Genomic DNA, 27,552 nt, shown 5'->3' with positions numbered 1-27,552 from the left:
ATACCTCCTCCAACAAGGTCACACCTCCTCCAACAAGGCCACACCTTCTCCAACAAGGCCACATCCCCTCCAACAAGGCCACACCTCCTCCAAGGCCACACCTCCTCCAACAAGGCCACACCCCTCCAACAAGGCCACACCTCCTCTAACAAGGCCACACCTCCTCCAACAAGGCCACACCCCTCCAATAAGGCCATATCCCCTCCAACAAGGTCACATCCCCTCCAACAAGGCAGTTTCACCAGATGCAGACCAAACATTCAAACATATGAGCCTATGGGGCTATTCCCATTCACACCATCACACCTTACATAAAGCAACTTTATGTATTTGGCTGAATAAGTCAACCTGGTCCACTCATGCTCGCATGTGCGCACACTGTGTGTGTGTGTGTGTGTGTGTGTATCTGTCTGTCTGTGTGATTCCGTGTGTCTGTGCACATACACAGAAAGACTGTTAGAATTATCTACTTAGTGTTTGGCATCAAAGAGTGCGTGTGATCCCGAAGCAGAATCACTGCAGCTCCTCTGAAGTGTGGGTCTAGAGAGTCACCCCAACATCTAGAGCAAAGACTGTCCCCTAATACAGCCTGAGACCTGGCTGGAGGCCGCAACCCTCTCCATCTCCTTTTGAGCCCTCCTGTGGTTTTTGAGGACCCTGGCCAGCTGGGCCGGAGGTTCGAGCACCCTTGCTGACAGGCCCCGCCCAGGCTGCAGTCCCAGAACCGGAGTGTGTGCTTTGACCAGTCCTCCTCCAGCAGATCGCAGCTGGCTTTGTTTTCTAGTTCTCTCCTCTCCTCAAAGGGTGCCAGACACGCTAAATGGTGATTAAGCAAAGATTAAAATTCCATTTGGATGAGCGAGTGAGTGGCAGTTGGGACCATGATCTAGTCCTTTGAAATGTTGACTAAGAGCACATGGGCTCTGGGACAGTCACTCTCAACATGTCAACATGCACTTGCAGTTTGCTGTCTAAAGGGAGTTCTGTTCTGCCAGCCCCACCCCCACGCCCACTGGCTCACATCCTCAAGGTGTTCCTTCCCCCTTTACCTTCACCTCCTGCGGCAAGGGGACATTTTGGAAGCTGGGGGAAGGAAAAGTACCGGAAGATGATTGCAAACAAAGAAATTGGTCTCGCCTTTAAGAGACACACCTCTGAGTGTGCAAGAAATGTCTGTACCTCTGGGTCAAAAGTCTTGGTGCGCTCTTTTACATACTGTTATGTGAGCAATGTTGCTTCAGAGCTGTGTGTTTGGAGCTGGGGAGCCTGACTTTGAATTCCCAGGACTCTTGTAAAAGCAGGCATCTCTGGGGGGCTGGAGAGATGGCTCAGAGGGTAAGAACACTGGCTGCTCTTCCAAAGGTCCTGAGTTCAATTCCCAGAAACCACGTGTTGGCTCACAGCCATCTATAATGAGATCTAGTGCCCTCTTCTGGTGTGCAGGCATACATGCAGGCAAAACATTGTATATATAATAAACAAATAAGTTTTAAAAAAAAAAAAAGAGCAGGCACCTGTCACCCCAGCACCTGACACTCATCTCTGAGTCTCTGTCCTGGGTGTAGCCATTAGCTAGTGTTCTAGAACACTGGAAAGATGTTTGAATTGACATGAGCCCAAGAATTCAAAGTCTTAGTCCGAGAGAGAGTACGATGCCATAATTATGTTTTATAATGATTGCATGTTGAAATGCTTGTATTTTAGATAAAGTGGATTGGGTTCAATTAAACATACTGGAACTGGAGAAGATGGCTTAGCGGCTAAGAGTGCACAGGTCTTACAGAGGACCTACGTTCAGTTCCTAACACGTGTGCAGCAGCTTATAACCGCTGGTAACTCCAGCTCCAGGGGATCCGACGCCCTCTTCTGGTCCCCACAGACATAACACACACGCACGCACACAGAGATACCTACATACATAATTAAAAATTAAATACCTTGTCTAAAAAATGAATACGTTTCTAAAACCAAGTTCTTATGTTTCTTGTTTGTCCCTTTGGCATGCTTAGGGCTGAACCCAGGCCCTCAGTGAATGCTGAGCGAACATTCCAACACTGAACTACATCCCTTAGCCTCTACTTACTTTTTAAAAAAATATTATTTAATTAATCTATTCGGATTACAACTCAATTATTATCCCATAATTTGTATCCTCCCCTTCCTCCCTCCCTCCCGCTTTCACCCTATTCCCTTCCCCTAGGTCTAAGGCCGAGGAATAAGCAGGCTACCAGCATGAGACTTGGTAGCCTCTACTTACTTTCTGTTTAGCTTTGCCGTGTGACACTGGCTCACTGTATAGGCTAAGCTGGTCTAGAACTCATGGTCTTTCTCCCTCTGCCTCCTGGGTGCTAGGACTACAGGGGTTGCCCACCACGCCCAGCCTCGTTGCATTCTTCAGTGGAAAGAGTACGCCTGCCTTTCCTTCCTCTCCTGGGTGGCGAGTTCCCAAGGGATCATACTGAACTTCTGTGTCCCCTTGGCCTCCGCCCATCTAACGGGCACATGGCAGGCACTCAGGAAGATGGCGTGAAGGCTGGATAGGTGGTAGTGTCCCCTTTAGGCAGTGTGGCCTCGGGGTCTTTGTTACTGCTGGTATTTTCTTTTTCTTCCCTTTCACGGTTTCTTATTCCTTTTTTTTTTTTTTTTTAAGGAATCACACAGCCGACAAAAAAAGCCATCTTTCTTGGGAGGTGACCAGAAGCTAAAGGACTGGCACAACAAGGAAGCCATCAGGAGGGACGCGCAGCGCGTAGGTATGGAGGGCAGGGCTGAGTGTGGGCATTGGGTAAACGTGCCACAGGTGTGTGCGCGCATCTGTTGAGTGTCTTAGGGGCGTCTGGGCCTCTTGTTCACTTCCTGCCTGCCACTATCCTTCCTAATTCCTGTACCTGGCTTTCACCTATCTGGCCTCTGCTGTCAGCACCAGACCCCACTGTCTTCAAGTTTGCCCTGCCGCGTCCCTATTAGCAAGTGACGGTGTCACCTGCAGGTCCCATGCTAAAGGAAGGTGACTCGACTTGACACAGACTGAACACAGAGCAAGCTGATCAGCCTTTATGGCCCACTGAATAAAAGGGGACCTGTACCTCAGAGAGATGCTGTCATCTGCCAGGCCTCACCCAGGGAGAGCGAGGCCAACTTGAGACTCAAACCCGAGTCTGGCAGGCAGAGGCAGCCCCTCCCCAACTGCAGACTGGCCCACATGGGCTTCACCTCAAGTTTCCTTTTGCTAGTGGGGCTTCATCACCATTCCTGTGAGGCTGGCAGGTGGGGGAAGGGCCGGCATAAGGAGGTGTGAAGAGGAGACTGCGTGAAGATGCTTCTCCTCAGCAGAGTCCAGGCAGAGGTCAGGAAGGCAGCGGCAGTGCCACCCGCAAGCCTGTGGGGCCCGCCAATGAACTAACTCCACGCTTCCTGAGCCTCCCCATCTGAGGGTGACCTCATGTGGTCCGCACCCTCAGAAGAGAGTGAGGTGATGGCTGTGACGTCGCCTTGCTTGAGTGGAAAGGGGGATACAGCAGCGAGAGGGGTTGAAACTGTGTGTGGCGATCTGGGTGAAAGGTGTCCCCTTCGAAAGTATTCGTGACAAAACCAACTCACTGCAAAGCTCAGGAGAGGATGGGCGTGATAGCTGAGCTGATGCCCAGGGCATCCCCGGCCCCGTCACACACTACTCTGTGTGCCAGGAATATAATGTGAACGGGCACGAGCACTGCTTACATTAAGAAAAGGAACATCTGCAAAGAGCCAGCTGGCCAGACAATTGTGCCTGAATTATTAGAATGTTGGCCTGCCTGGCAAGGGAAGAAAGAGCAGCAGAGAGATTAAGAAAAATAAATGACTATTTAATTTCTTATTTGTAGAAATCAAATTATACATAAGCATTTAAGAGTAAATATTTTTTAAAGTAATTTATGAAGTTGCCAAATTACTTTAAAAGAAAAAAAAGAAAAGAAAAAGAAAATAATGAGACTGAGGATTGCTAAGTACACACCGGGCATTCCACACCAAGTGGCTTCCTGAACCATCACAGTGGACTTTGTCTAGTGAAAAGACAGAAGCCGTGGCCTTGCCAGGATGCCGTGCCGGGATCCAACTGGCTGACCTTTGCTCTGTCTCCTCTGCTCGGCCTTTGGGGCTGATATTTGGCCCCCTCTGCAGATCTCCTGAAGCCTCAATCTGAGCAGAGGCCCGGCCCGGTTCTGCCCATTGCACCTCAGTGCTGTCAGTGTAACACCCGGAGGAGCCGCTGGCGTGGCTGGCTGGCTGTTGGACACTCAGCAGTGCAGACACTTGAGCTGCTTCTGCCAGAGCTGTGTCTGTTCTCAGTCACCCACCAGAAGCTCGTGGGAACCCCAGAGAGCATGCTCTCGGGATGTCAGAGACCCTCCTCAGGCGTATCGCACACAGATTGCCAACCCTTTGTCCCCTGACCCTGACTTGCAGCAGATCCAAGTAAACCTGGCTTAGTAGATAAGGCGACTCTTACATCTTTTATCATCATGGCATTTTTTCAAAATCATTTATTACTTATTTACAGCTATTCTGAACATCCAGCCCTGACCGAGTACCTCATAGGTGCCAGGCACACCCTCATCCACTAAGCTATACCCCAGCCCTTGTTTATGGCACTTTTGATTTACACAGAACATCTGCCTTGCTTAGATAGTAATCAGACCGCTTTAAGTTTATCTGGTGTTTGACAGCTAACAGTTTTCACTGGGTAGCCTCTTGTCTGACTCCCCCAGACAAGCTGCTGGTGTCAGAGGAGACAACTGTAGCTGAGAGTCCCTCAGCTCAGAGACAGTAGACCTGCCTCCTGTCCAGGGTGACTCAGTGGCAGGACATCCCTGCTCTGGGGGAGAGTGCAGGGGACATGGTCTCCGGCCCTCACACCTGGCTCTGTAACCTTTTATGAGTGTCAGTGTAGCTGCAGAGTGAGAGTTCTGGACTCCACTGTATAGGGTTGCTATGGGGACTCCAGAGAAGTGAAAAGGACCCTGACTGGTCCTCCCTGGTACCTCTCACTTCCCCCTGCACTATTTGGGGGGAGGAGGAATGCTTGGGTGAAGTTAATCCTCGTCGTTGGGGGCTGAAGATATGGCTCTGTACTTAACATTTGCTGCTCTTCCAGAGATACGAGTTTGGTCTCAGCTCTCACTGTAGCTTACAACTTGCCTTACAACTACAGCTCTGGGGATCTGATGCCCCTTCCTGGCCTCCATGGGCACCTGCACTCACACACACAGACACACATACATACACACACACACACACACACACACACACACACACACACTTTTTAAAAGTTAGATTTATTTATTTCATTTTATGTGTGTGAGTGTTTCAGCTGCGTGTATGTATGTGTATTGCTGTGTCCTGCCTGGTGCTTGAGGTGGCCAGAAGAGGGCGCCCGATCCTCCAGAACTGGACTTAGGGATTGCCACAAACCCCTATATGGGCACTATCACCTAAACCCGGGTCCTCTGTGAGAAGGACTGCTGATCCATCTCTCCAACCCCCACATCATTAAAATAAGAAAGAAGAAGAAAATGTTTTTCTTTTAAACCTTGGTTGTCTAGGCTTTTTCGAGAAGTGCCAGAAGATTAATTAGTAGGTCTCACTCTTGGTCTGTCTGTGAGCGCAGCCAGTTTTTGGAGCTCTGACCTGACTATGAGGTTACGGGGAGCAAGTCGAGAAGGCATGGGTTTAGGATAAAGACACCAGGACAAACTGTTCTTCAAGAGAAGAGACTTATTGCTGACCAAGATGGTATAGTGGGGGCCTGAAGAGGAAGTCTTCGTTCTTGACAGACAAGCCATGGTGTCCATGCTGAGAGGCTTCCTTGCACAGCCTGGAAGCAGGCTTAGTTAATATGTGATCTAGCAGTTGTCCACAGTGCAAGCCTGTAGCCAGGTTGTCTCCAGTGTCTAAGTGGCAGAGGGAGGAAGAGGGTTTGGCTTTTTTTGTGAGAGCAGTGAGTGGCCTGTCTGCTTTCTGAAGAAACCCTTGGATGAGAGAGAAGATTCCAGAAGGTGTGGCTGGATCCTCAGAAGCCCTCCAGAACACCACCACAAGGGTTTGGAACCAATGAGTGACTTTGATGAAACTGATTCAGTGATAATTTGGGACGAGACGAAAGTAGGAGGTGGGACCTCTGTGAAGAAACTGGAACACTGGGATGGATGGACGGCACTGGGGGTGTCCTTGGGGCTGAATCTCACTCTGGCCTCTTCCTGTATTCTCTCTCTCTCTCTCTCTCTCTCTCTCTCTCTCTCTCTCTCTCTCTCTCTCCTTCCTGCACCCCTGAGCCAAACAGCCTCTTTCATGAACTTCTGCCGCCACTGTGTTCTGTTTCACGACAGGCCGGGAAAGTGCAGACCCACATGACATGGACAGAATCTTCTTGAATAAATCCTTCCTCCATTAAGTTGCTTCCCTCAGTCCCTTCAGCACATAACGCAGAAGTGACTAATACGTCCCATGACTAGGCATAAGATTTCCTTTCTAAGTTTTAGGTGTTTTTATGTTACACGCATGAGTGCTTTGCCTGCACGTTAAGTCTGCGTACCGTGAGTCTGCAGTGCCTATGTCAGCCACAAGAGGGCATCCAATCTCTGGAGCTGGAGCCACAGGTGGTTGTGAGCCGCCATGGGAGTGCTAGGACCCAAATCGGAGTCCTCTGCAAGAGCAGCCAGTGCTCTTAATGGCTGAGCCATCTCTCCCAGCCCCCAGGCGTAAGGCTTTATCTACCCCCGTTCTTAACCCTTGTCGGTGTGAGGTAAACCAGCAACACTGAATTTGCTCTCTGCCTCTAGGAAATGGCGAACAGGGGAAGCCTTACCCCATGACCGATGCCGAGAGAGTGGACCAGGCATACCGAGAAAATGGATTTAACATCTACGTCAGTGATAAAATCTCCCTGAACCGCTCCCTCCCCGATATTCGGCACCCAAAGTGAGTGGCACACCTCTCCTATTCTGCTATCTAAGGATTTTGCCCATTGCGCTGGGTTGTGAACTCATTCAAACAAACAAACGAACAGTATTTACATGAGGTGCTGCCGGCCTCTTATGGAGCAGATTTCCCACCCCCATCCCCGGCAGAGGCTCGAGTGATCAGGCTCTCTGCAACTGGGAGCTGGCATGGCCAGGGGTGGTGCAGTTGTTGTGATCTGCCACTTAGGGTGTCGTGTAAGAGCCAGCAGTTCTCAGGGTGTCTGCAGAACAGTGACGTCAGTTCACCTGGGAATTTGTTATACATGTGGGGTGGTGTGTGTGTGTGTGTGTGTGTGTGTGTGTGTGTGTGTGTGTGTGGGCACCTGTGCCACACACACACATTGAGGCCAGAGGACAACCTCTGCTGTCCGTCCTTCCCTTCTGCCTTGTTTGAACAGGGTCTGTTTGTTGTTACTCACCACGTATACAGCAGGCTAAGTGCTGCTGGCTCCTAGAAGTTCTCCTCTCTCCCCCATCTCAGTCCACCACTGTGTCTGGCTTTTTTTGTTTGTTTGGTTGGTTTTTGTTTTTCGAGGCAGGGTTTCTCTGTGTTGCCTTGGCTGTCCTAGACTCACTTTGTAGACCAGGCTGGCCTCGAACTCACCAAGATCCGCCTGCCTCTGCCTCCCAAGTGCTGGGATTAAAGGCGTGTGCCACCATGCCCCGCCCATGTCTGGCTTTTATGTAGGTTCTAGGAAAGCAAACCCAGGTCTTCAGCCTCGTTCAACATGCACGTCACCCACTGGGCTCTCTCTCCAGCCGAGTCTTAGGCCTCCACTCAGATTGACTGTATTGAGTAATGGAGTCTATCCACTGTCAGTGCCCTCAGGAGCCCTGCAGGTGACTGACTCTGAGGCTTGCTCAGGGTACAAGAGGAAACCACACATCTGGGAAGCCTCACTTAGAAGACAGGACTGCTAGGCCCCTTACACCAAGGTCTCTTGCCCAGAGGGGACAGAAGGAGGACCCAGAGTGCTTGCCTGTAGAACTTACTTTACTGTCTGCTTCATGGTCTTCCGTGATGCTCTGGAATCTTCCATTGACATATGAGAGCGTCATTCAGCGGCACTGGTGTTTCTGGGTTCAGAACAGTGAGCTGACAGTGAACGAACATTATCGGAGCAAACCCTGCGCCCAACACCAGGAACACTGACTGCTGTGGCTGGAAGAAACTACACCACCTGTCCCAGCCTTCCGCCACCACGAGCTCCTAGGAACAGAAGAATGAACCATATCTTCACTATTTTCCTGGTGTGGCCCTTCAACTCTCTGTCCTCCTGCCTCGGCCTCCCGAATAACTGGGGTGACAGGCCACTGTCGTCAGGCCCGGCTCATGTAACTCACTGAATGCTGCACTGACGCTGAGGAGGAAGTAGGTTCCGTGGCCGATGTTGTCTGATTATGGAATACGAAAATCCTCCTCAGCTGAACGGTCCAAAGTTGAGAACGGTATCTGCCCGATTTGCTTTCTTTCTCTTTCTCTCTCTCTTTTTTTTAATCTTTTTTTTTTAATTCCATCTGTATATGTATGTGTGTGAGGATGCATATGCCATAACATGCCTGTGGAGGTCAGAGGCCAGCTTGCAGGAGTCAGTTTTCTCCTCCCGCCGTGTGAGTTCCTCGGATGAAACTCAGGTGCGTGGCAGCCGTCGCCTTTGCTGGCTGAGCGATCTCCCACGGGCTTTCTTGTTTTTAAATGTCATTTTTCTTTCACATTAGGAATGCTGCCCCGAAGTGTGCCCACAGCTTGGGAGGCGGGAGTCTGAGCTCAGGAGGCCTGTGGCACCTCTGTTAGCAGCCTGTCCACCCAGCTAGCCTCCTGGTGGCTGGTGTTTTGAGCACATGTAACACCTGCGCTTTACAGTGTGGAAGCTGAGTTCCAGCAGCGAGGAGATGGCTACCTGGAAGACCTCCCCTCTCCCCAGAGGGGGAAGACTCTGCTGCGGTTTGACAGTGGCAACACATGAGTAAATTAGAGGTGGAGCAGCGTGCTGCCTTCTGTTTCTCTTAGCTTAAACAACTTCTCAGGCAAGAGCTGGGGTTCCCGCTTGCCTTTTATCCCGTCACACTAAATCTTGGCGACAGCAGGGCAAGCGCAGGATGGAGGGGCTGTTTGTTTATACCAGTAGCCTTTGCTCGCACCAGAAGCTGCCCCGGGGACACACACCCACGGAGAACAGGAGCTAGGCAGTTTTGGCCCCAACTTGTCGGGCTAGCATGTTGGCCAGCTGGCTCCGAGCAGGCCTGCCCTCTGCACCTCCAGCCCAGTGAGTGTGAACACAGGCTGGCTGGTGGGCTGGCCCGCTCTCCCTGCTCGCTGGGGGACCCAGCCCGGCTGCTTGGCAACCGAACATAGAGGCTCTTCAGGACCCAAGGCGGGCGACACAAGGGAGCCTGGACTGCAGAAGTGAGTGGGATCTGTTGGCTCCTCCCGGATGCGTGCAGTTGGGAGGTCAGTTCCCTGGTGCAAAGCTAAGCAGGATGAGGATGACAGCGACCTGCGGCTACCACCTGCTCCCTCAGGAACTTTGGGAAGTAGACATGAATGGAATCTTTGTCTGCCACATCCCCATTCCCATGCCCCTCTTGACTTCCTTCTGTATTAACATGGTTAACTTATGATATATGCTGAATTTCCTCAAAAGAACATACAGATTAGCCAGGCGTGGTGGCGCACCCCTTTAATCCCAGCACTCGGGAGGCAGAGGCAGGCAGATTGCTATGAGTTTGAGGCCAGCCTGGTCTACAAAGTGAGTCCAGGACAGCCAAGGCTACACAGAGAGACCCTGTCTTACGGAAAAAAAAAAGAGAGAGAGAGATCGTACAGATTATTGTAACGGGCCACCCGGCTCTCTGGAGCCTCTTTACAACCCCAACAGGTTACAGAGTCCAAATGAAAAGGAAGGCAAAGCTTGTTACCTCTGACAGTTGTATTACACACACTAATAAAAATGAAGTGGTCTGGGGAGGTGGCTCAGTTGGTAAAGTGCTGGCAGCACAAGTATGAAGACCTGAGTTCAAATCCCCAGCGCCCACATAAAAGCTAGGTGTGATGGCACACGCCTTAATCACTAACAGTGGGAACAGTGGGGCGGAAACTGGTGGATCCCCAGGCACACAGAGAGAGCCGGGGCTGTCTGCAGAGAGGCCATCAGTGGCGTATTGTTCAGTGTGTATCTTGGAAATGAATCACGCAGGAAGACAAGTGAAATCCCACTGAAGGTGGATACCGTTCCTCTTCCCTCCATGCAGGCTGGGAAAGCTCACAGTTCAGCCTTTGTGAGGAGGTAGGTGCAGTGCCACACGCAGCCATGGTCTGTGTATAAAATTAAGTAGAGGCAGAATCAATATAGAAAGACTCAAATTCTAGAAATGCCATTTTTTTTAATTTAGTGTGTTTGAGTCTTTTGTTTGCATGTATGTGTATACTCCATGGATGTAGGTGACCGGTGCCCTCGGAGTGCAGGAGTGGATGTACATCAGATCCCTGGGGTCTACACTTACAGGTGGTTGTGAGCTGCCAAGAAGGTTCTGGGAACTGAAGCCGGTTCTTCTGCAAGAGCAGTGAACACTCGTAACTGCGGAGCCATCTCTCCAGTTTCCAAACCGCAGAAATAAAACCCACTGTGTCTGAGATGGAATACACGTAGGGTAATGGTGGATTAGCTATGGCAGGGGCAAATGTTACTGAACTTGAAGGCACAGCAAAACAAACTGCCCCAAAAAAAGCATAAAAGTTTTCAAAAGTGAAAACTGTATGAAGTCCTAGACAAATTTCATCTTTCTAACGTGTGTAATTGGAATCTATGGCAAAGAGAAGGAAAATAGTGGCTTGAACATCTCCAAATTGCATGGCAACTGTAAATTACAGTTGTGCAGTAGCGACTAAATAATTTTATGGTTGGGGGTCACTACAACATGAGGACTGTATTAAAGGGATGCAGCATTGCCGGGCGTGGTGGCGCACACCTTTAGTCCCAGCACTTGAGAGGGAGAGGCAGGTGGATCGCTGTGAGTTCGAGGCCAGCCTGGTCTACAAGCAAGTCCAGGACAGCCAAGGCTACACAGAGAAACCTTGTCTCGAAAAACCAAAAAAAGAAGAGGAGGAGGAGGAGGAAGAGTCGCAGTATTTAGAAGGTTGAGAACTGCCAGTTGAGGTGCATGTCAATAGATTTGCTGAAGAAGGTGAAAGCAGGAGGATCACGAATTCAAGGCCAGCCTGGACTATTCACTTAAAAAAGAAATAAGATAAAAAAGTTGAAGACCACTGATCCAGACCCTCTCCACTCAAAGGTAGCTTCTGGGCAAGGTCATCTCAGAGACAAAAATACAACTAAAAGAGTTTGCTTTCAGGCTTCAGAGCTCGGCAAAGGGCCCAACTCACCACCTCTGCCAAATTTTCCTAGAGTCCACATTCACCCTCACTGCCACTGTCCAGAGAAGCTGGTTAGACTTCTGCACACTAGAGACAGGTTTAGAAGACACAGTACTGATGAGCAGACCTCATCCTTTCAATACGATTCGTGTGGTAAAGCAAGCTTGAGGGGCGCCTTTAGAATGCGTACGCCAGAAGCACCCCGATGTGGGATTCTGGCTGCAGCTGGGCGGGATGTACCCATCCTTCTGTGATAGTCAGTTACAGAGGCAGCTATGGGCAGAGAGCGTATGGGCAAGGGTGTGTCTGCACTAGAAAGGAAGCTGGGGTTCCTCTTCAGCACCTCCACCTTCTCAGGAGACCTAGGTCAGCTCTCCTCTAAAGCAAAAACAACTTCCTTCTGAACCACGGGGTGTTATTTTAAGATAGCAGTTATTGATCCATTGGACCCAATATCAAAATTCAAAGGCTCACGAACCTTGAAGTAAAACAGCAGCCAATAAAATATCTCCAGTTGACTTCCCTCCCCTCCCCCACCCCCCATCCCGGTTTTTGAGCCAGATTTCAGCAGGCTCAGCCCTTGGGTTGAAAACTGTGCAGACCGACAGCTTACAAGCCAAAATGGCTACCTGTCAGCTAAAACTCCAAACAAGCATATATCACCTACTATACATGCTGGCTAAAAAACTACCCACAACCACGCCAGCCATGGGGGAGGGGTATGTGTGAGTTTGGAGTTTTTCCACTGTTGTTGTCTTATTGTTTTCACGTTACAGAGGCATTTCCTGAATCTTCTAGAAATGGACGATCCATTCATCTTTGATGAAAGCATCCATTTGCCACATTTTCGTTTGTTGTGTGTGGGCCCACTGGGTGGGTTACTTCTGGGTCACAGTGTGCTTCCAGCCCCCTCTCCCTGCATCATCATGCAGACTGAACCGTAGGGGAGGGGCTCTTGGCTAAAGTCAGCACAGCTAGTAGGGCAGATCACAGCATGGCCTGACTCCTTTTGTCTTTGCATCCCCTAGGGATAGAGGCACAGGTCTCACAGAGGGGGAGGGGTTTATAGTCTTTACTTGGTAATGGCTGAGGGTCCTCGGACTAGCACTTTGAGTAGGTTCTGCCTGGAAAGTCCAGCAAGCATGGCCACTATACTCACCACTTGCCTCTCCTAGGCCACACTGAAGACGATACACACCTACCCAGAAGCAGGCAGTTGGAATCCGGTTGGACTGGTTAGGGATGAGTGGGATTTTAAGTGAGGTTGGTCTTGAAAGAGTTTAAGGTAAAAGAAAAGAACGAAGAGACGATGAAGACACCGGTCACCTCTCCCAGTTAGCATTAACTGTCACTCTGGCGCAGCCTAGAAGCACCCAAAAAGAGACTCTCAGTTGAGTATCTGTCTATCTTCATCAGGTTGGCCCTGTGGGCAAGCCTTCATTGTTAATGGATGTAGGAGGGTCCAGCCCACTGTGGGCGTTACCATTCCTTAGGCAGGTGGTCCAGGGAAGCTAGCTAAGCAGGAGCCTGTGAGCAAGCCAGCAAGCAACATTCCTCCATGGTTTGTGCATAAATTCCTACTCAGACTTCCCTCAGTGATGGGCTGTGACACCCCCTCCACCTCCCCCCAACCCCCCACCCCACCCCCACACCCCGCCTACCATCTTCAATGGTAGCAGGGAAGTGTGGTGACAAGCTAAGCAGCTGAGTTTAGGAATAGAACACAGTGCCCCTTTTTGTGGCAAGTTCTCCTCTCGACATTTGGCTTGGGGTGGAAGTGGGGGGCCCAGCAGCCTTCCACTCCAACTCCCCACATAGTGAGAGGCAAGCTCTGCGCAAACCATTTGGCCTTTGCTCATAATATATAGAGACGTGTGTGAGCTTACTGTTTCATTCGATTTTACAATGGGATTGGGCTGGTTTTATTCTACACGTAGCTTCTTTTGTTCCATGTGTCATGTTCATGTTTGTCAGCTCCTTTCCATAACTGTGTGATAGTCCTCAGGAACGGTGCGCTGTCCTGTGCTTCTTTCCTTTCGGAGCTTCAAGCCCAGTGATGTCACCCCCTGGACTGCCACGTCAGTGGGACTCTAAGGGGCTGCCTCCCTCAGTTCTCAGGCCTTCCTTCCCACCTGGTCTGCCCTGGGCTGAGTCATGTCAGAGTTTCTATTGGAAAGTGTTCCACAGGTGTCAGCCCATCATGAAGCTATGGTTCCCTCCCTGGTCCCCTTCTTTTCCTGCTCCTCCTCCTTCCTCCCCTAACCGACTGGTAGTGTCATCTCCTTACACGCGCCCCCCCTCCAGCACTTCTCAAGTCACCATCCACACTGTTCTCCTCGGCGTCTCAGGAAACCTTTCTGTAGTGGTGTTGTGAATTTGACCCCAGAACTTGTGTGAGCAGCAGAATCCCCCAGAATACTTGCTTGTTAAGAACAAACTGCTGGGCCCCCACCCTGAGAGGCTCTTGAGCAGGTGGTCTGTGATGGGCTGGAGAGTTAGTGTTCTTGCAAGCCCCCAGGTCTACTGAGGTGGCTGGTCCAGGCAGAACACCCGCCTTCTCTGTTCCCCTTGCTTCCCTCTTCGCATCCCTCTGCTCTCCTGAAGCAAAACAGTTTATTGTAAAGCAAATAAATTAACTTACGATTTATTTGGGGGCGGGGGTTTCAAGACAGGGTTTCTCTGTGTAGCCTTGGCTGTCCTAGAGTCGCTTTGTAGACCAGGCTGGCCTCAAACTCACAGCGGTCCACTTGCCTCTGCCTCCCGAGTGCTGGGGCTAAAGGCGTGCACTACTACGCCCTGCGTTGTTGTTGTTGTTGTTGTTGTTGTTGTTGTTGTTGTTGTTGTAGAGCAATCTTAAGCTGAGAGAATGGTGGATATTGTTCCCCAGGATGGACTCACCCTCTTCTTAAACACCTAGAGTGGGCTGGGCAGACGTCTCAGTGGATGAGAGCACTTGCGATGCGAGTGTGAGCACTGGAGTCTGCATCTCCAGCACCCATGTGAAAAGATGGGCGTGTCTTCATGCCTGCAAGCCCAGCACCCGGGAGCTGGAACGGGAGCACGCTGGGGAAGCTGGGGTCCTAAGAGCTCTCCAGCCAGTCAGCCTCAAAACAGCCAGCTTTGCCTTCAACAGACATACAGAGAGAGACACACACCAAAGGAAAGTCTGGAAAACTGTAGCAAGGGAAACCCAAGGGAGCGTGGTATATCATGGGGTATGGTTTCCACGGTGTAACAGCCAATAAAAAAAATAAATAAATAAAGGTGTGGGGGCTGGAGAGAGATGGCTCAGAGGTTAAAGAGCGCTGGCTGCTCTTCCAAAGGTCCTGAGTTCAATTCCCAGCAACTACGCGGTGGCTCCCAACCATCTATAATGAGGCCTGGTGCCCTCTTCTGGCCTGCAGGCACAACACTGTATACATAACAAATAAATAAATCTAAAATAAAATAAAGATGTGAAGAAAGAACTGAGAGGCCAGCAGTTTATATCTGCAGCTGTTTATACTTTAAAAAAAAAAAAAGTCAGTGTAGCCATTAGCCACAAAGTACCGTGGCCTCCTGGGAGAGGGGAAAACTAGATGAGGGGACATTAATAAAAGGCAGAAATCTTTGAATCACCCCGTTTAGAGTTGGCCTTGGAACTGCACGCTTCAAATATTATATGAACATGACTAGATGTAAATGAAAAATTAAAACGCAAGCCCTAAAGATAAACAACTAAATATAATGAGTGAACCCGCATGTCCCACGCACATGTAACTAGAGAAAGAGATGCAGAGGCAAATCGCCCAGTTAGCTTCAAAACTGAAGCTGAAACAAACACTATAGAAAAAAATATGTAATGATATTGCTACTAGTAATACTGGAATTGCTTTTTCTGACAGTATTGCATTTTGTAGGGCAAAAGACTTACACATAATTACATTGATGTTAAGAACCTGGGTAGGGTTTTTTGGTTTGTCTGTTTGTTTTAGGTATACGCGTTGAGTGCCTACGAGTTTGTATGTGCATGCCTGGTACCTGAAAAGGCCAGAAGAGGGCGTTGGAACCCCCCTGGAGCTTAAGTTGGGATTATGAGCCACTTGCTGTGACTACTGGGAACCAACCCCACTGAAAGAACAGCAAACGCTTTCGACTGCTGAGCCATCGCCTTAGCACCAATAGCCTAGTTTTAACGAACTAAATGCAATAGAGCAAACTAAAAATATTTATATAAATGTAAATAAAGGGATATATGCATATATGTCGATATAATTCCTGATGAAATAGATGCAAAACTCCACAACAAAAGAACCAGTAAACAAAATTGAGCATTATGTAAGGATTGTGTACTGTGGCCAGGTGGGCTATCCCAGAGATGCAAGGTTGGTTTACCATAGGAACACCATTCAATATGATGCACTGTACTAATACAAAAAAGACAAATGTCAGTCAATGTGGGGGCAGGGGGTGGGGGAGTTGGGGGGAGCATTTGACAAAATCCATAACTTCAGGGAGCTAAAAAAAAACTACATTAACATTACACTCAAGGATGAAAGGTCCGTCCCTGTCTCCCCCCCCACCCCCCCACCCCACCCCACCCCACCCCGCCGTCCCCTAAGATCAGGTGCAGGACAAGATGTCTGCCCTCACCACATCTAGCCAGTATTGCTTTTCAGTCTCTAGCCAAAACAATCAGACAATAAATAAATAAATAAGCAAATAAATAAATAAATGGCTTTTAGGTTGGAAATTAAGTAAAACTATCTATTTGTAGATAGCATTGGGGGTGAGTGTGTATGTGTGTGTTATCTGAGGAATCCACAAATGGACAGTGTGCCTACTAATGTGTGTGTGTGTATGGCCTTCTCTGAAGAGCTTGCATGAGTGCACGGATGTCTGATTTAATTAAGTAAAGCTTCTACGTCAGCTTACAGACCCCAAACGGAGGGGACAGAGATGTCCTGTATAAAGAGATACAGATAGCCAGATGTAGACCATTGCAGATCCTGGGACAAAAGTGACCCCTGGTGTCTTCAGCACACAACTTATAGGGGAAGGATGGGCCACCAGAGCGACATGGCCACAGTGTGCAGCCTTGGTTTTGATCTTCCTTTAAACCAGCCAACTAGAGGAGAACATATGACCAGGGAAATTCGAACACCAACTAACTAGCCAACCCTCTCTTTGGTTTTTCTGAGACAGTGTCTCACTGTGTAATCTTGACAGTCCTGGAACTGGCTGTGTGTGTAGTCTGTAGCCATTAGGAGCCAGAATCAGAAACCAAAGCGTCTCCCAGGGCATCTTCTCAGGAAACACAGGGGTTTGGGGCTTTGTGTCAAGAACAAAGACCAAAACAAATCTCAGTGATTACAAGTCTCACAGTAGTGGGGGGGGCGGGGGGGGGAAGGGGCACAGCATTCGTGTGTGTGTGTGTGTGTGTGTGTGTGTGTGTGTGTGTGTGTGTGTATGTGTGTAAACCTGACTTCATACAAAGACAAGGGTCTTTTACACAGAGCCCACTCTGCTCGTGGTGGAAATAGGACACTGTGGGACACCGTCCTGCAGCGGCTGAGGTCTCTCTACCTCTCTTTCCTACCCTAGTGGCTGGAAAGGACACAGGACTCCCATTTAGCCTGATGCCGCATCTTCGTCCCTTGCTGAACGGTGGCTCTGAATAACACCTGCCTTCTCCTCTCGTGTCTCCCGCCAGCTGCAACAGCAAGCACTACCTGGAGACACTCCCCAACACCAGCATCATCATCCCTTTCCATAATGAGGGCTGGTCCTCACTGCTGCGCACCGTTCACAGCGTGCTCAACCGCTCGCCCCCAGAGCTGGTGGCGGAGATCGTGTTGGTCGATGACTTCAGTGACCGAGGTAGGCCTCACCCACCCTGGCTCCGTGCTGACGGAGGGGTGCTGCCCACAGAGGAGTTCTCCAGAAGTGTGGTATACAATTCCCTATTTACTCAACGCAGACCTTATTCCTTACACTTGATGTTATTTCACGCTCACAGCATCCCAGCAACAGCTCTTATTTTAATGTCCCTTTGTCGAGTTTGGAAATGCATTCAATTGTGTAAAACAGAAAGCTAGGTGGGTGATAGCAGCTGGTACGAGGCACGGATCCGTTCACTTCCCCATCTACCTGTTTACAAGTTAACCTGGGGCAGGGCAGATATCAATCCTCTAAATTGCCTCCCATAGTGGGGCAGGTGTGGGATCCCTGTCTCAATCCCATGCCATCTGCTTCTAATAACTTCTATCAAGCTACCTCCCATCCATAATCCCAAATACTTGCTCATGTTCTTCATCTGGGCTGGATTCTCCATCCACGCCGTTGGCCATGTGCTTCTCCTCCAGCTAACCCATGGCGGCCTTCCTCTCTTCGCTAGGTCTCTCTCCTCTCTCATGGTGGCAGTCCTTTCTTCTTTCCAGAATTCCTCTCTCTCTCTCCTAGCCCCACCTATCTCCTGCCCTGCCCAGGTGGGATGGCTTTTTATTAAGCAAAAGAAAAGTAGGTCACAGAGACAGTAAGTAGTAGTTAGCATTAAAATACATCAGACCGTCCCCCAACAGGCATATTTCACATATGTGGGCCGGCCCAGTTTGCTTTCCATTGCTGTGATAAACACCATGACCCAAAGCATCTTGAGGGAGGAAAGCGATTAGTTTTATGGTCACAGTTCATCCCTGAAGAAAGCCAAGTCTGGAGATGGAGCGAGACCACGGAAGAATGCTGCTTACTGGCCTGATCCCTAATAACACCCCAGGTCCACCTGCCTAGGGCTAGCACCACCCACAGTGGGCCAAGGCCCTCCCTATATCAATTAGCAATGCAGACAGTGCCCTAAGGACAGGCACAGAGACTAACCTGCCCAACCAGCTCTTCAGGTGAGGTTCCCTTTCCTCAGGTGACTCTAAGCTGTGTCAAGTTGGCAGTAAAAACTAACTGGACTAAGAGCTGTAGAAAAAAAGAAAAGAAAGAAAGAAAAAAGTAAAAAACAGACAATTAATGCCTCTTCCTCTTCTTCTTGGTCACAAAATGGCTGCTGAGACCTGTGGAAGTTGCTGGGTTAAAGGCACAACCTCCTCTTGTCAAGCTTAGTCTTCTTTTTCTAGTAGTTTCGTCAGAACTCAGTGATCTGGTCATTCTATCTGTGTGGGAGGCTTTGTGTCTGTGGTAGAGACAGGAGATTGGACACATGGAATACGAATGTCAAGCCAGCCTGCCTGTGGCGTTTACCCCAGCACAGCAAGGCGCCAAGCTGTGTCTGTGTACCTCCAACCATGTGACCGTGTCCATCTGCAGAGCCTCTTGGCTCTGCAGCTCACCTGGAGGTTGAAGGAACACAGAGGTGCTGCCAGAAATGAAATCGAAGACAGACAGACTGCCCTCCAACTCATGGCCACCCACTTCCGGGGCATCCAGTAAGGTCTGTGAACCTGCGGTTGGCAGTGGGAAGCCTTCCATGTCGTGTAGCTAGTCTGGCTCTTAGCTGCACACCTGGAAGTGGTTGGCCTCCCATCTCTCCCCCTGAGTCCCACTTCCTCCGTGACCTTAGCCTAGGTACCTGACCCCCTCTGCGCTTCACCTTCCTCACGTGTAAAAAGGGATAGTTAAGACCGACTTCCTGGGCCAGGCGTGGTGGCACACACCTTTAATCCCAGCACTCAGGAGGCAGAGGGAGGTGGATCCCTGTGAGTTCGAGGCCAGCCTGATCTACAAAGCAAGTCCAGGACAGCCAAGGCTACACAGAGAAACCCTGTCTTGAAAACAAACAAAAAAGACCGACTTTCTTTTAGGAACCCTGACCATTAAGGCACTTGGGGCCCGGAGCCTCACCCAGGGAAGAGCAGATACAAGCTTGTTTCTGCCGGCTATTACAACTGCATCCGGCAGTTCCTTCTGACTGCTTTGTGATGGACTACCCTTTGTCTCCTCTCCCCTGCTCTCCTCTTCGCAGCCTCCTATCCCAGCCTCCTCCTGCCTTAGCCTTACTACTCTCAGGTCAGAGAATTCCACTAGACAACACAAAGATGCGTGTGGCCCAAGGGAGCAAGTGACTGTCCACCGGGGCACGTGGCCTTCCCAGCTTTCCTGACACACTTATTCCAAGGCCTCGGCCACTCTCAGAGTTTGTGCACCTGCAAACAGCAGAGAGTCGGTGGGACTCCACCCCCCAACCCCCTCACCTCTCACCCTCCACCCCCCCCTTCCCCATCCCCACCCCCAGGGCCTGCCCTTGGCTGCTCCTCTTACAGTGGCTCCTCCCCATCAGTCCTCAGTGGCTGCATCCTAGGAGGTCACAGGGCTGGGCTTTCTGTGACCTGTTTACACTCTGTTCCTCAACTTCCCTACTTTCCAGCAGTATCTTTTCCGAGGGCTCACAGCTGTGCGTGGAGAAGTGGATAATCAGTGGCATTTTTGGATTAACTGTGAGCTGCCTGGAGTGTTGACACACTGAGGTGACAGCCACGGCACAGTAAGCCTTCTGTCTCACAGATGGGGAAACAGGCCCAGCTGATGCTATAGGTAGCACACCCCTGTTCACGTGTTCCAAGAGTGGTCAGATGACCTTTGGCATGGAGCTAGCCCTCGCCTGGCATTGCTTCCATAATCCCAAAAGCCCTAGATCTACAGTAAGGGTTGTTTGGCGTCACGGTGATACACACAGGCTTTCAGGTCCTCCTTTCTATCCGTCGTGCCACTGTGACCACACACACTAGCTTGCACATTTTCCTATCCATCCCTGTGTCACTCAGACCCCACACACACTAGCTTGCAGGCTTTCTTCGCCTTTAGCTGACATCCTGAGCACTTTCCCTCATACTCAGCCTAGAGAACTGCCAAGATTCAAGCACTTTCGGGATATCAATTAGTTTGTAATGAAGGAAATCCATAAACCTGCAGGGAACGCCTGGCAAAAAACTCAGGGTGCAGGAATCGGATGTATTTATGGGTCCCTCATTGGAGCCCTCTTCTCAAGTGATTTTCTGTGGCATCTTGTTGACAACTTAAGGTTTTTTTTTAATTGTATTTGTTTGTCTGTCTGTTTGTTTGTTTGTTTGCTTGTTGTGTGTATGTGCGTGTGCATGAGTTTGAGCACAGGGCAACTTGCAAAAGTCACTTCTCTCCCTCCGCCATGTAGGTCCCAGGTACCAAACTCAGCTTGTTGGGTTTTTGTTGCCAGCACGTTGAGTCACCTCGTCACCCTGAATTACAATTAAAGCCTTCACCGTCACTTCTCAGGACCCATCGCCTTGTGTGTTGGTGGTTTTGTTTGTTTGCTTTTGAGACAAGGCCTCTCAAGTGTCCTAGTGCTTGCTATTCAGCTAGATTGGCTGTCCAGTGAGCCGCAGGATTCGCCCACCTCGGCCTCCCCAGCTCTGAGATTACAAACACGCACCACCATGCCCGGCTTTCTAACAGCCTGGGGATCAAACCAAGTTCCTCGCGCTTATAGGCAAGCGCCTGACTGACTGAATCGTCTCCCCGGACTCTTGAGACCAAACTCGAAACCGTTTTCAGTGCTTCACTAAAAGAGTAATGGGAGGGAAATGAAGCCGGGTGGAGCAGGGCGTTGAGGTCCTGGTAAGAAGGTCACCAGGGAGAGGGCATGGGATTGCCGTGCTGACTGCTGGGCCACTCTGCCAACTGAAACCTGCCAAGTGTCGTTCATATCGAGCTCACTAAGGGGGGAGCATGTGGAGGAAAAGGAGCAATAACACCAGGAGAGCTCTGACGATCGGCCAGGCGCTGCTGAGATCGTATGGTTCGCATGAGAACGGTCCCCGCAGGCTCGCGTGCTTGAACCATCAGAAAACACGGATATACACATTACAGTTCATAACTAGCAAAATTAAAGTTAGGAGGTAGCAATGAAAATAATTTTATTGTTGGGGGGGTTTCCACTCAACATGTGGAACTGTATTAAAGGGTCACAGCATTATGAATATTGAGAACCAAGCCGGCCGTGGTGGCGCACGCCCTTAAACCCAGCACTCAGGAGGCAGAGGCGGGAAGATCACTATGAGTTCAAGGCCAGCCTGGTCTACAAAGTGAGTTCAGGACAGCCAGGGCTACACAGAGAAACCCTGTCTCAAAAAAAAAAATATTAAGAATCATGCCCTAAGTTGCTTTATGTCAGCTATTTGGTCAGAGCAAAGAAAAGCAACTAATACAAGTGATTTAAACACATTGTGACTAATTGACAGGACAGGCCTCTTCTAGCCTAGCATTTCCCTAAAAGGAAAAGTCATACATTTAGCATCACCCCCAGGCATGAGAAATCTACACTACTACCCTGACCCTGCACATCACCTCCACGATAAAACAGCAAAAATCTTAAATAAAAATTCAAAACATTCAATCACGACATGATCCTTATCCATATCTCTAAAAGATACGGTCTCAGCCAGGCGGTGGTGGCGCACACCTTTAATCCCAGCACTTGGGAGGCAGAGGCAGGCAGTGAAACACAGACACCTGCAATATTTTAAAATAGCCTTAGTTAACCTGGGGCAGGGCAGATATTAATCCCCTAAACTACCTCCCATAGTGGGGCAAGTATCCCATACCCTGCCCCAGTCCCATGCCATCTGCTTCTAATAATTTCTATTGCGCTGCCTCCCACCCATAATCCCAAATACTTGCTAATTATCATCATCTGGACCAAATCTCCATCCATTCGGCCATGTGCTTCTTCCTGCCTAACCCATGGCGCTGGCTCCTCCTCCCTGCTCTTCTCCCATCTTGTCTCTTTTCCAAGATTCTCTCTCTGTCTCCCAAAGCCCAGGAACCTTAACGACGCCTATCCCATTTGCCCTGCCCAGGTGTGATGGCCCTTTACTGGTCAAATAGGAATAAGTTCCTAGGCATAGTTACATAGCAATCTTGGGGTACAGAGACAGCAAGCAGTAACTAGCATCAAAATATATCAGACCAGCCTCCAACACTCCTGTATTCATTTATCATAAGCATTAGTTCAGATCCTTTAAATAATATTGTTTATAATAGGTTAAGGAAGGGCTGTTAGCCAAAAATTAGGTGTTATCTGCTACCAGCACCAACATACACAGACATACACACACCCACACACAGGCATGGGTGTACATATATACACCAACATACACATGCATTCATATGCACGCACGCGCACACACACACAGGCATTTGCACGCATAGGCACACACACCAATATCCACACATGCAGACATACACACACATTGACACACACATGCATGTGGACGCATGTGCACACGCACAGACAAGACACACACCTGTGCCAATTCACACAGACATATGCACCAGCACACACATGCATAAATAAGCGTGCAGAAACTCACAGAGAGACACATACCAGCACCAACACATAGAGACATACACACTGACACACACTCATATGCACACAGGCTTGTGCACACAAATGCAGGTTCACACGCCTGGTAGTCTCCAGGTGTGGTCATAGCTCACAGAGACCACAAGAACTCTTCCTGCCTTTCTCAGACTCTGGGCGCGTCTTCTCAGGCACCCGCCACTCCAGAGCCATGGCTGGTTTGATTCCAATGCAGAAGCACCTTGAAGCTGTTAGCATCCGGCTTAAAGTGGCACGGGTTCTCATAGCTCCAGCGAGGCACGGCGCCACAGTGCTGCTGATCAGAAGGCCAAGTCCACTCGTTTATGTTCCCTTATTCTGAGCACCCAGGTCTTTCCAGCCTTGGAAGCTTAACTTCTCTTCTGTCTTCTCCTCTTGCTTTCCTACCTCAAATTAACAGACTTCATGAACATGTAATTTTTACGTCATTACAGAGAACAAAGGGTCAGGCGTGTGCTGAGGCCTCTTGTGGCAGCATTGGTTCCTACAAAGTAGTAACAGATGTGCTCTGCTTAGCCTTGGGAAGCGTGTATACTGAGTTCCTTCCAGAACGTTCTTTGATCCCACAATGATCTTTAAAAATTAATTATATTCATTTGTCTCATTTCTTGGAGATGCACACATTATTTGCAAGTGAGTGGGGACTCTTGAGTAGCCTCTAACTGCTTTCCGTCTGCTGTTGGCTCTCAGCTTCTGAGCCCACTCATAAGGGGATTCCCTGGGCATCGTAAGCCTGCTGCACTGAGGGGAAAACAGCAGGGGAGAGGAAAAGCTCTGCTTTCTGCCAAGCCTGCTCAGAAAAATCTGTTTCTACATGCTGTCCGGATGTGTACTAGAATGTTCTCCGCCTGAACTGCTCTCTAGCCTCCCTTCATGGACTCCAACAACAGCCACTTTGCTCGGCTTCACAATGACCAGCCCTGACCTTTCCCAGCCAACACACTGCAGCTGGTCTGGGACAGCCCTGTGACACGGAGTGATGGGGACTGGCCCCTGAGCAGTCCTTTCTGAGAAGAGGCCATTGCAAGATGATCTTTGTAGTGGACACTAGCTCTCATGCTATTACTCCTTAGGCTTAGGGAAAGGAAAGTAGAAGGCAGCGGATGGTAGCTTAGTGGTAGAGCACTTGCCTAGAATGTCCTAGACCCTGGGCTCTTCTATCACACACACACACACACACACACACACACACACACACACACACACACACGGTGGGAAATAAAACAGAAGGAAGAAGATTCAAGTTAGTGAACCTGTTGACCTCACACCCCTCGTGCATGCCAGCCAGCCTCTTGTGAATATGCACACACATTCACACACAGGCATTTGCACACATAGGCACGCACACACACACACACACACCAATACCAACACATACAGACTTACACACCTTGACACACACATGCATATGGATGCAAGTGCATAAGCACAGACCAGACACACATCAGTACCGATTCATACAGGTATACATACACATGTGTAAATACACTTGCACATACACACACCAACAACAACACATAGAGACATACACACTGGCACACACACATATGCACACAGGCTTATGCACACAGTATGCTTTAGGCCAGTAGACTCCATCCTGTCCCCGTCCTCAGATCACAAACCTTCTCTTCTCGTACAAGCCTAGGGCAGTGGATTTTTTCCATCACTCACACTTTCCCTTTCATGGTTGAGGACTGAGTTGAGGCTCCTGGCCAGCATTCAGTGAACAGCCATTGTCAGTCTGTCACTGTTACAGTGAGTCTGTGTTATTACTGTTAACTGGGGCATACTTGCCTAGAATCTCCCAGTGAGGGGCTGGGAGTCTGGCTCAGTGGTAGAGCACCTGCCTAGAATCCCCCAGTGATGGGGCTGGGAGTCTGGCTCAGTGGTACCTGCCTTTAATCTCCCAGTGAGGGGTTAGGGCATCAGTGATAGAGCACCTGCCTAGAAACACTCTATGGGGGGCTTGGAAAGTAGATCAGTGGCCTTGAATTCTACCAGTGAGGGGCTGAGTGGCAGTATCCCTGCGTAGAATCCCCCAGTAAGAGGCTGAGAGGAAGGCTCCGTATAGAGAGGCCCTGCCTAGAGTCCCCCAGTGAGGGGGCTGGGAGAGTGGCTCAGTGATAGAGGGCCTTGTCTTAGCATATACAAAGACCTTGGCTCTAGTCTCAAACATTATAAATTAAGGCTGTCAGACTTATGGGAAACCCTGGCTCGCAGGCCTGCCAAAGCCACTGACGGCACCTTGTAGCATATTTGGAGGGTGTGGTCCTGGAAAGCATGCTGGATCACCCACCACCATACCTCAAAAAACACAGGGCCTTTGGGGGAGGGGGTGTTGGGGGTTGTCAGCCTGCAGACTCATCAGACCGTGTTTTTCCAGGAAGCCTTTTTGTAAATCATCCCTCTCCCACATCAGGGTAGGATTTATGGTCCCACATGTCACTTCAACCACTGTTCATTAATCCTGAGATCTCACTTAAGTTATTAAACCATCCTGTTCCGGACGTGAGGGTTCTAATTATATCCTCAAGAGGCTATCATTATCTGAATCGTCAGCCACGCTCAACCGACATAGTCTGTCCCATCCCCAGTGTCGTGTCTGCGGTCCCTGACCCCGGCCCTCCATCCTCCCCTGCCGCCCGCCCCCCACATCTTGTTCTCCCCAGTGCCTCACCAGGACTCGCCTGTGTCATAGGACAATCCCTAAGCCAGAGGGTCAGGAGGCAGAGAGCAGAAGGTCTCCAAGCGTGCTGTGCATGAAATCACCTGGGGAATAGGTGTCCTGTGCAGACTCTCAGGCCACACCCCTCTCCACCCTCTGTGTTCACAGCCAGCTTTTCTGGGGATTTTGATGGAGGGGAGCGGGCTAGACCTGGAAGCCATAGCTAAGAAATTCAGCCTTAGATGTCAGGCCTACAAAGACCTCTTGAGGATTAGCTGATGGGGGGGGGGTGCGGCTGAGAGCTCTCAGTCAGTGTACTATTGCTACGAAGAGACACTATGGCCAAGGCAGCTCTCTTATAAAGGAAAGCATCTCATTTGGGGCTTGTTTACAGCCTCAGCAGTTTCTCATCACGGCGGGGAGCATGGTGGCTCACATGGCGCTGGAAGGAGCAGCCTCTGAGAGCCACATCCTGATCCGCAGGCCAAGACATAGACACTGGCCTGGTATGGGCTTTTGAAGCCTCAAACCCTGGAGACACACTTCTTCCAAGAAGGCCACACCCCCTGATCCTTCTAATCCGTCTCAAATAGTGCCACTCCCTAACGACCAAGCGTTCAAACACATGAGCCAGTGGAGTCATTCTCACTTGGACCACCACAAGAACGTTCACCTTTTTATTTAGTCAGGGTCTCTTGTAGGCCAGGCTTACCTCAAACTTGCTATGTAGCCAAGGATGGCCCTTGAACACCTGATCCTCCTGCCTCCACCTCCTACTTGTGTATCCAGGTGTACACACACCGCCAGGGCCAGTTTAGGCAGGGCTAGGAATAGAGCTTGGGGCTGCATGCATGCAGGCTAGCGCTCCGCCAGCTGCAGCGCATTTCGGCTCCTCCTCCTCCTCCTTGTCCAGTAGAGAAACTGAACCCCAGAGGGGACAGCCTTTGGTCAGAGCCCCCACAGCAGGAGACGAGATAAAAGATGGCAGAGTGCTTTAGGATCATTCAACACTCTATAAATACAAGGTGACGCTATTATTTGCCAGCTGGAGCGGCCTGTGACAGAAATGGCCTGGTACTTTCTCTCTAAATTACCATAATCACCTGTTTGAGGCTTCCACCAAGACCATAACTCTAAACTCACAGGGCATAGAATAAATCGTTCCCGAATGAATAATAAAAAATAAAAGTTTTATGGGAGAACGTGCTTGGGGTCCTGCCTGCTCCGCAGGCAGACATGCCCTGCCTTTTCTGTCACCCTGTCTATTCCACTCAGAGGGTGGAGTGCGTCTTTGCCGACTCGGTTTAAGGGGTCTCTGCTTTCTCTTGGCACGTGAGCAGCTTGCTCATGACTCTTTGCATCTCCCAAATCCTTTGCCCACGTGAGCCTGCCTCAGCCTGTCTTCACGGCTTTGAAAAGGAGCAAAACTCAGTCTGGGGCACCCAGCTCTTTGTGCTCTTGTAAACTAGCCACCTGCAAAGACTGTTTTCAAATCAGGAGGAGGTCACGTCCTCTCCTCCCCCAGGAAGTTGAGGGCACCTGGCTTCAGCCCCAGGGGGTGAATTCTCCACCGCTTCCAGGAATCTGCTCCCAAACTGCACATCCCGTGCACTTATTGAACTGTCTTACCTCACAGAGCCAGTTAGTGGCAAGTCCTGCTCCATGTTTAAGGAGCACCAGTCACAGGCAACCATTGCCACACTTGACACCAGGCCCCCATGTGCCCAACTTGGGCACATGGTCATATCTCCACAGTCAGAGTTGTTGCTACAAGACCCTCCATCTCCCTCAAGAAGCAAGACTTCAAGGCTCTTTGTTCCTGTACTGACAACATGAGCATAGCCCCACCCCCACCATCAGAGGTGACATTGACCAAGACAAAAACCATGCTTAAAGTATCTGGCAAGGGTGTGACCACTTATTTCTATCACCAACCTGATTGGCTAAAGAAACACCAAGGAGCTGGGTGCAGTGGCTCACGCTTGTGATCCAGAGGCAGGCAGATCTCTGTGAGTTCGAGGCTAGCTTGGTCTACAAAGCAAGTCCGTGACAGCCAAGGATCCTGGCCGCACAGGCCTTTAATCCCAGCACTCAAGAGACAAAGACAGGCAAAGCTCTGTAAGTTTAAGGCCAGCATGGTTTACATAGTGAGTTC

General features: G+C 49.9%; 1 protein-coding gene across 2 annotated transcripts in view; it reads left to right on the top strand.

Moving 5' to 3' along the window:
* GALNT10 (polypeptide N-acetylgalactosaminyltransferase 10) overlaps positions 1-27,552 on the top strand; it is a 139,488-nt gene that overhangs the window by 69,372 nt on the left and 42,564 nt on the right. For both annotated transcript variants that reach the window (XM_084761156.1, XM_084761157.1), the window contains exons 2-4: positions 2,651-2,753; positions 6,819-6,957; positions 17,066-17,232. In XM_084761156.1, the coding sequence (XP_084617282.1) occupies positions 2,651-2,753; positions 6,819-6,957; positions 17,066-17,232 (409 nt within the window). The remainder of the gene's footprint in view (positions 1-2,650; positions 2,754-6,818; positions 6,958-17,065; positions 17,233-27,552) is intronic.

Source organism: Acomys minous (genome assembly GCF_964271855.1).
Source record: "Acomys minous genome assembly, chromosome: 16".
Classification (NCBI taxonomy): domain Eukaryota; kingdom Metazoa; phylum Chordata; class Mammalia; order Rodentia; family Muridae; genus Acomys; species Acomys minous.
This window is presented reverse-complemented; position numbering and strand designations above follow the sequence as displayed.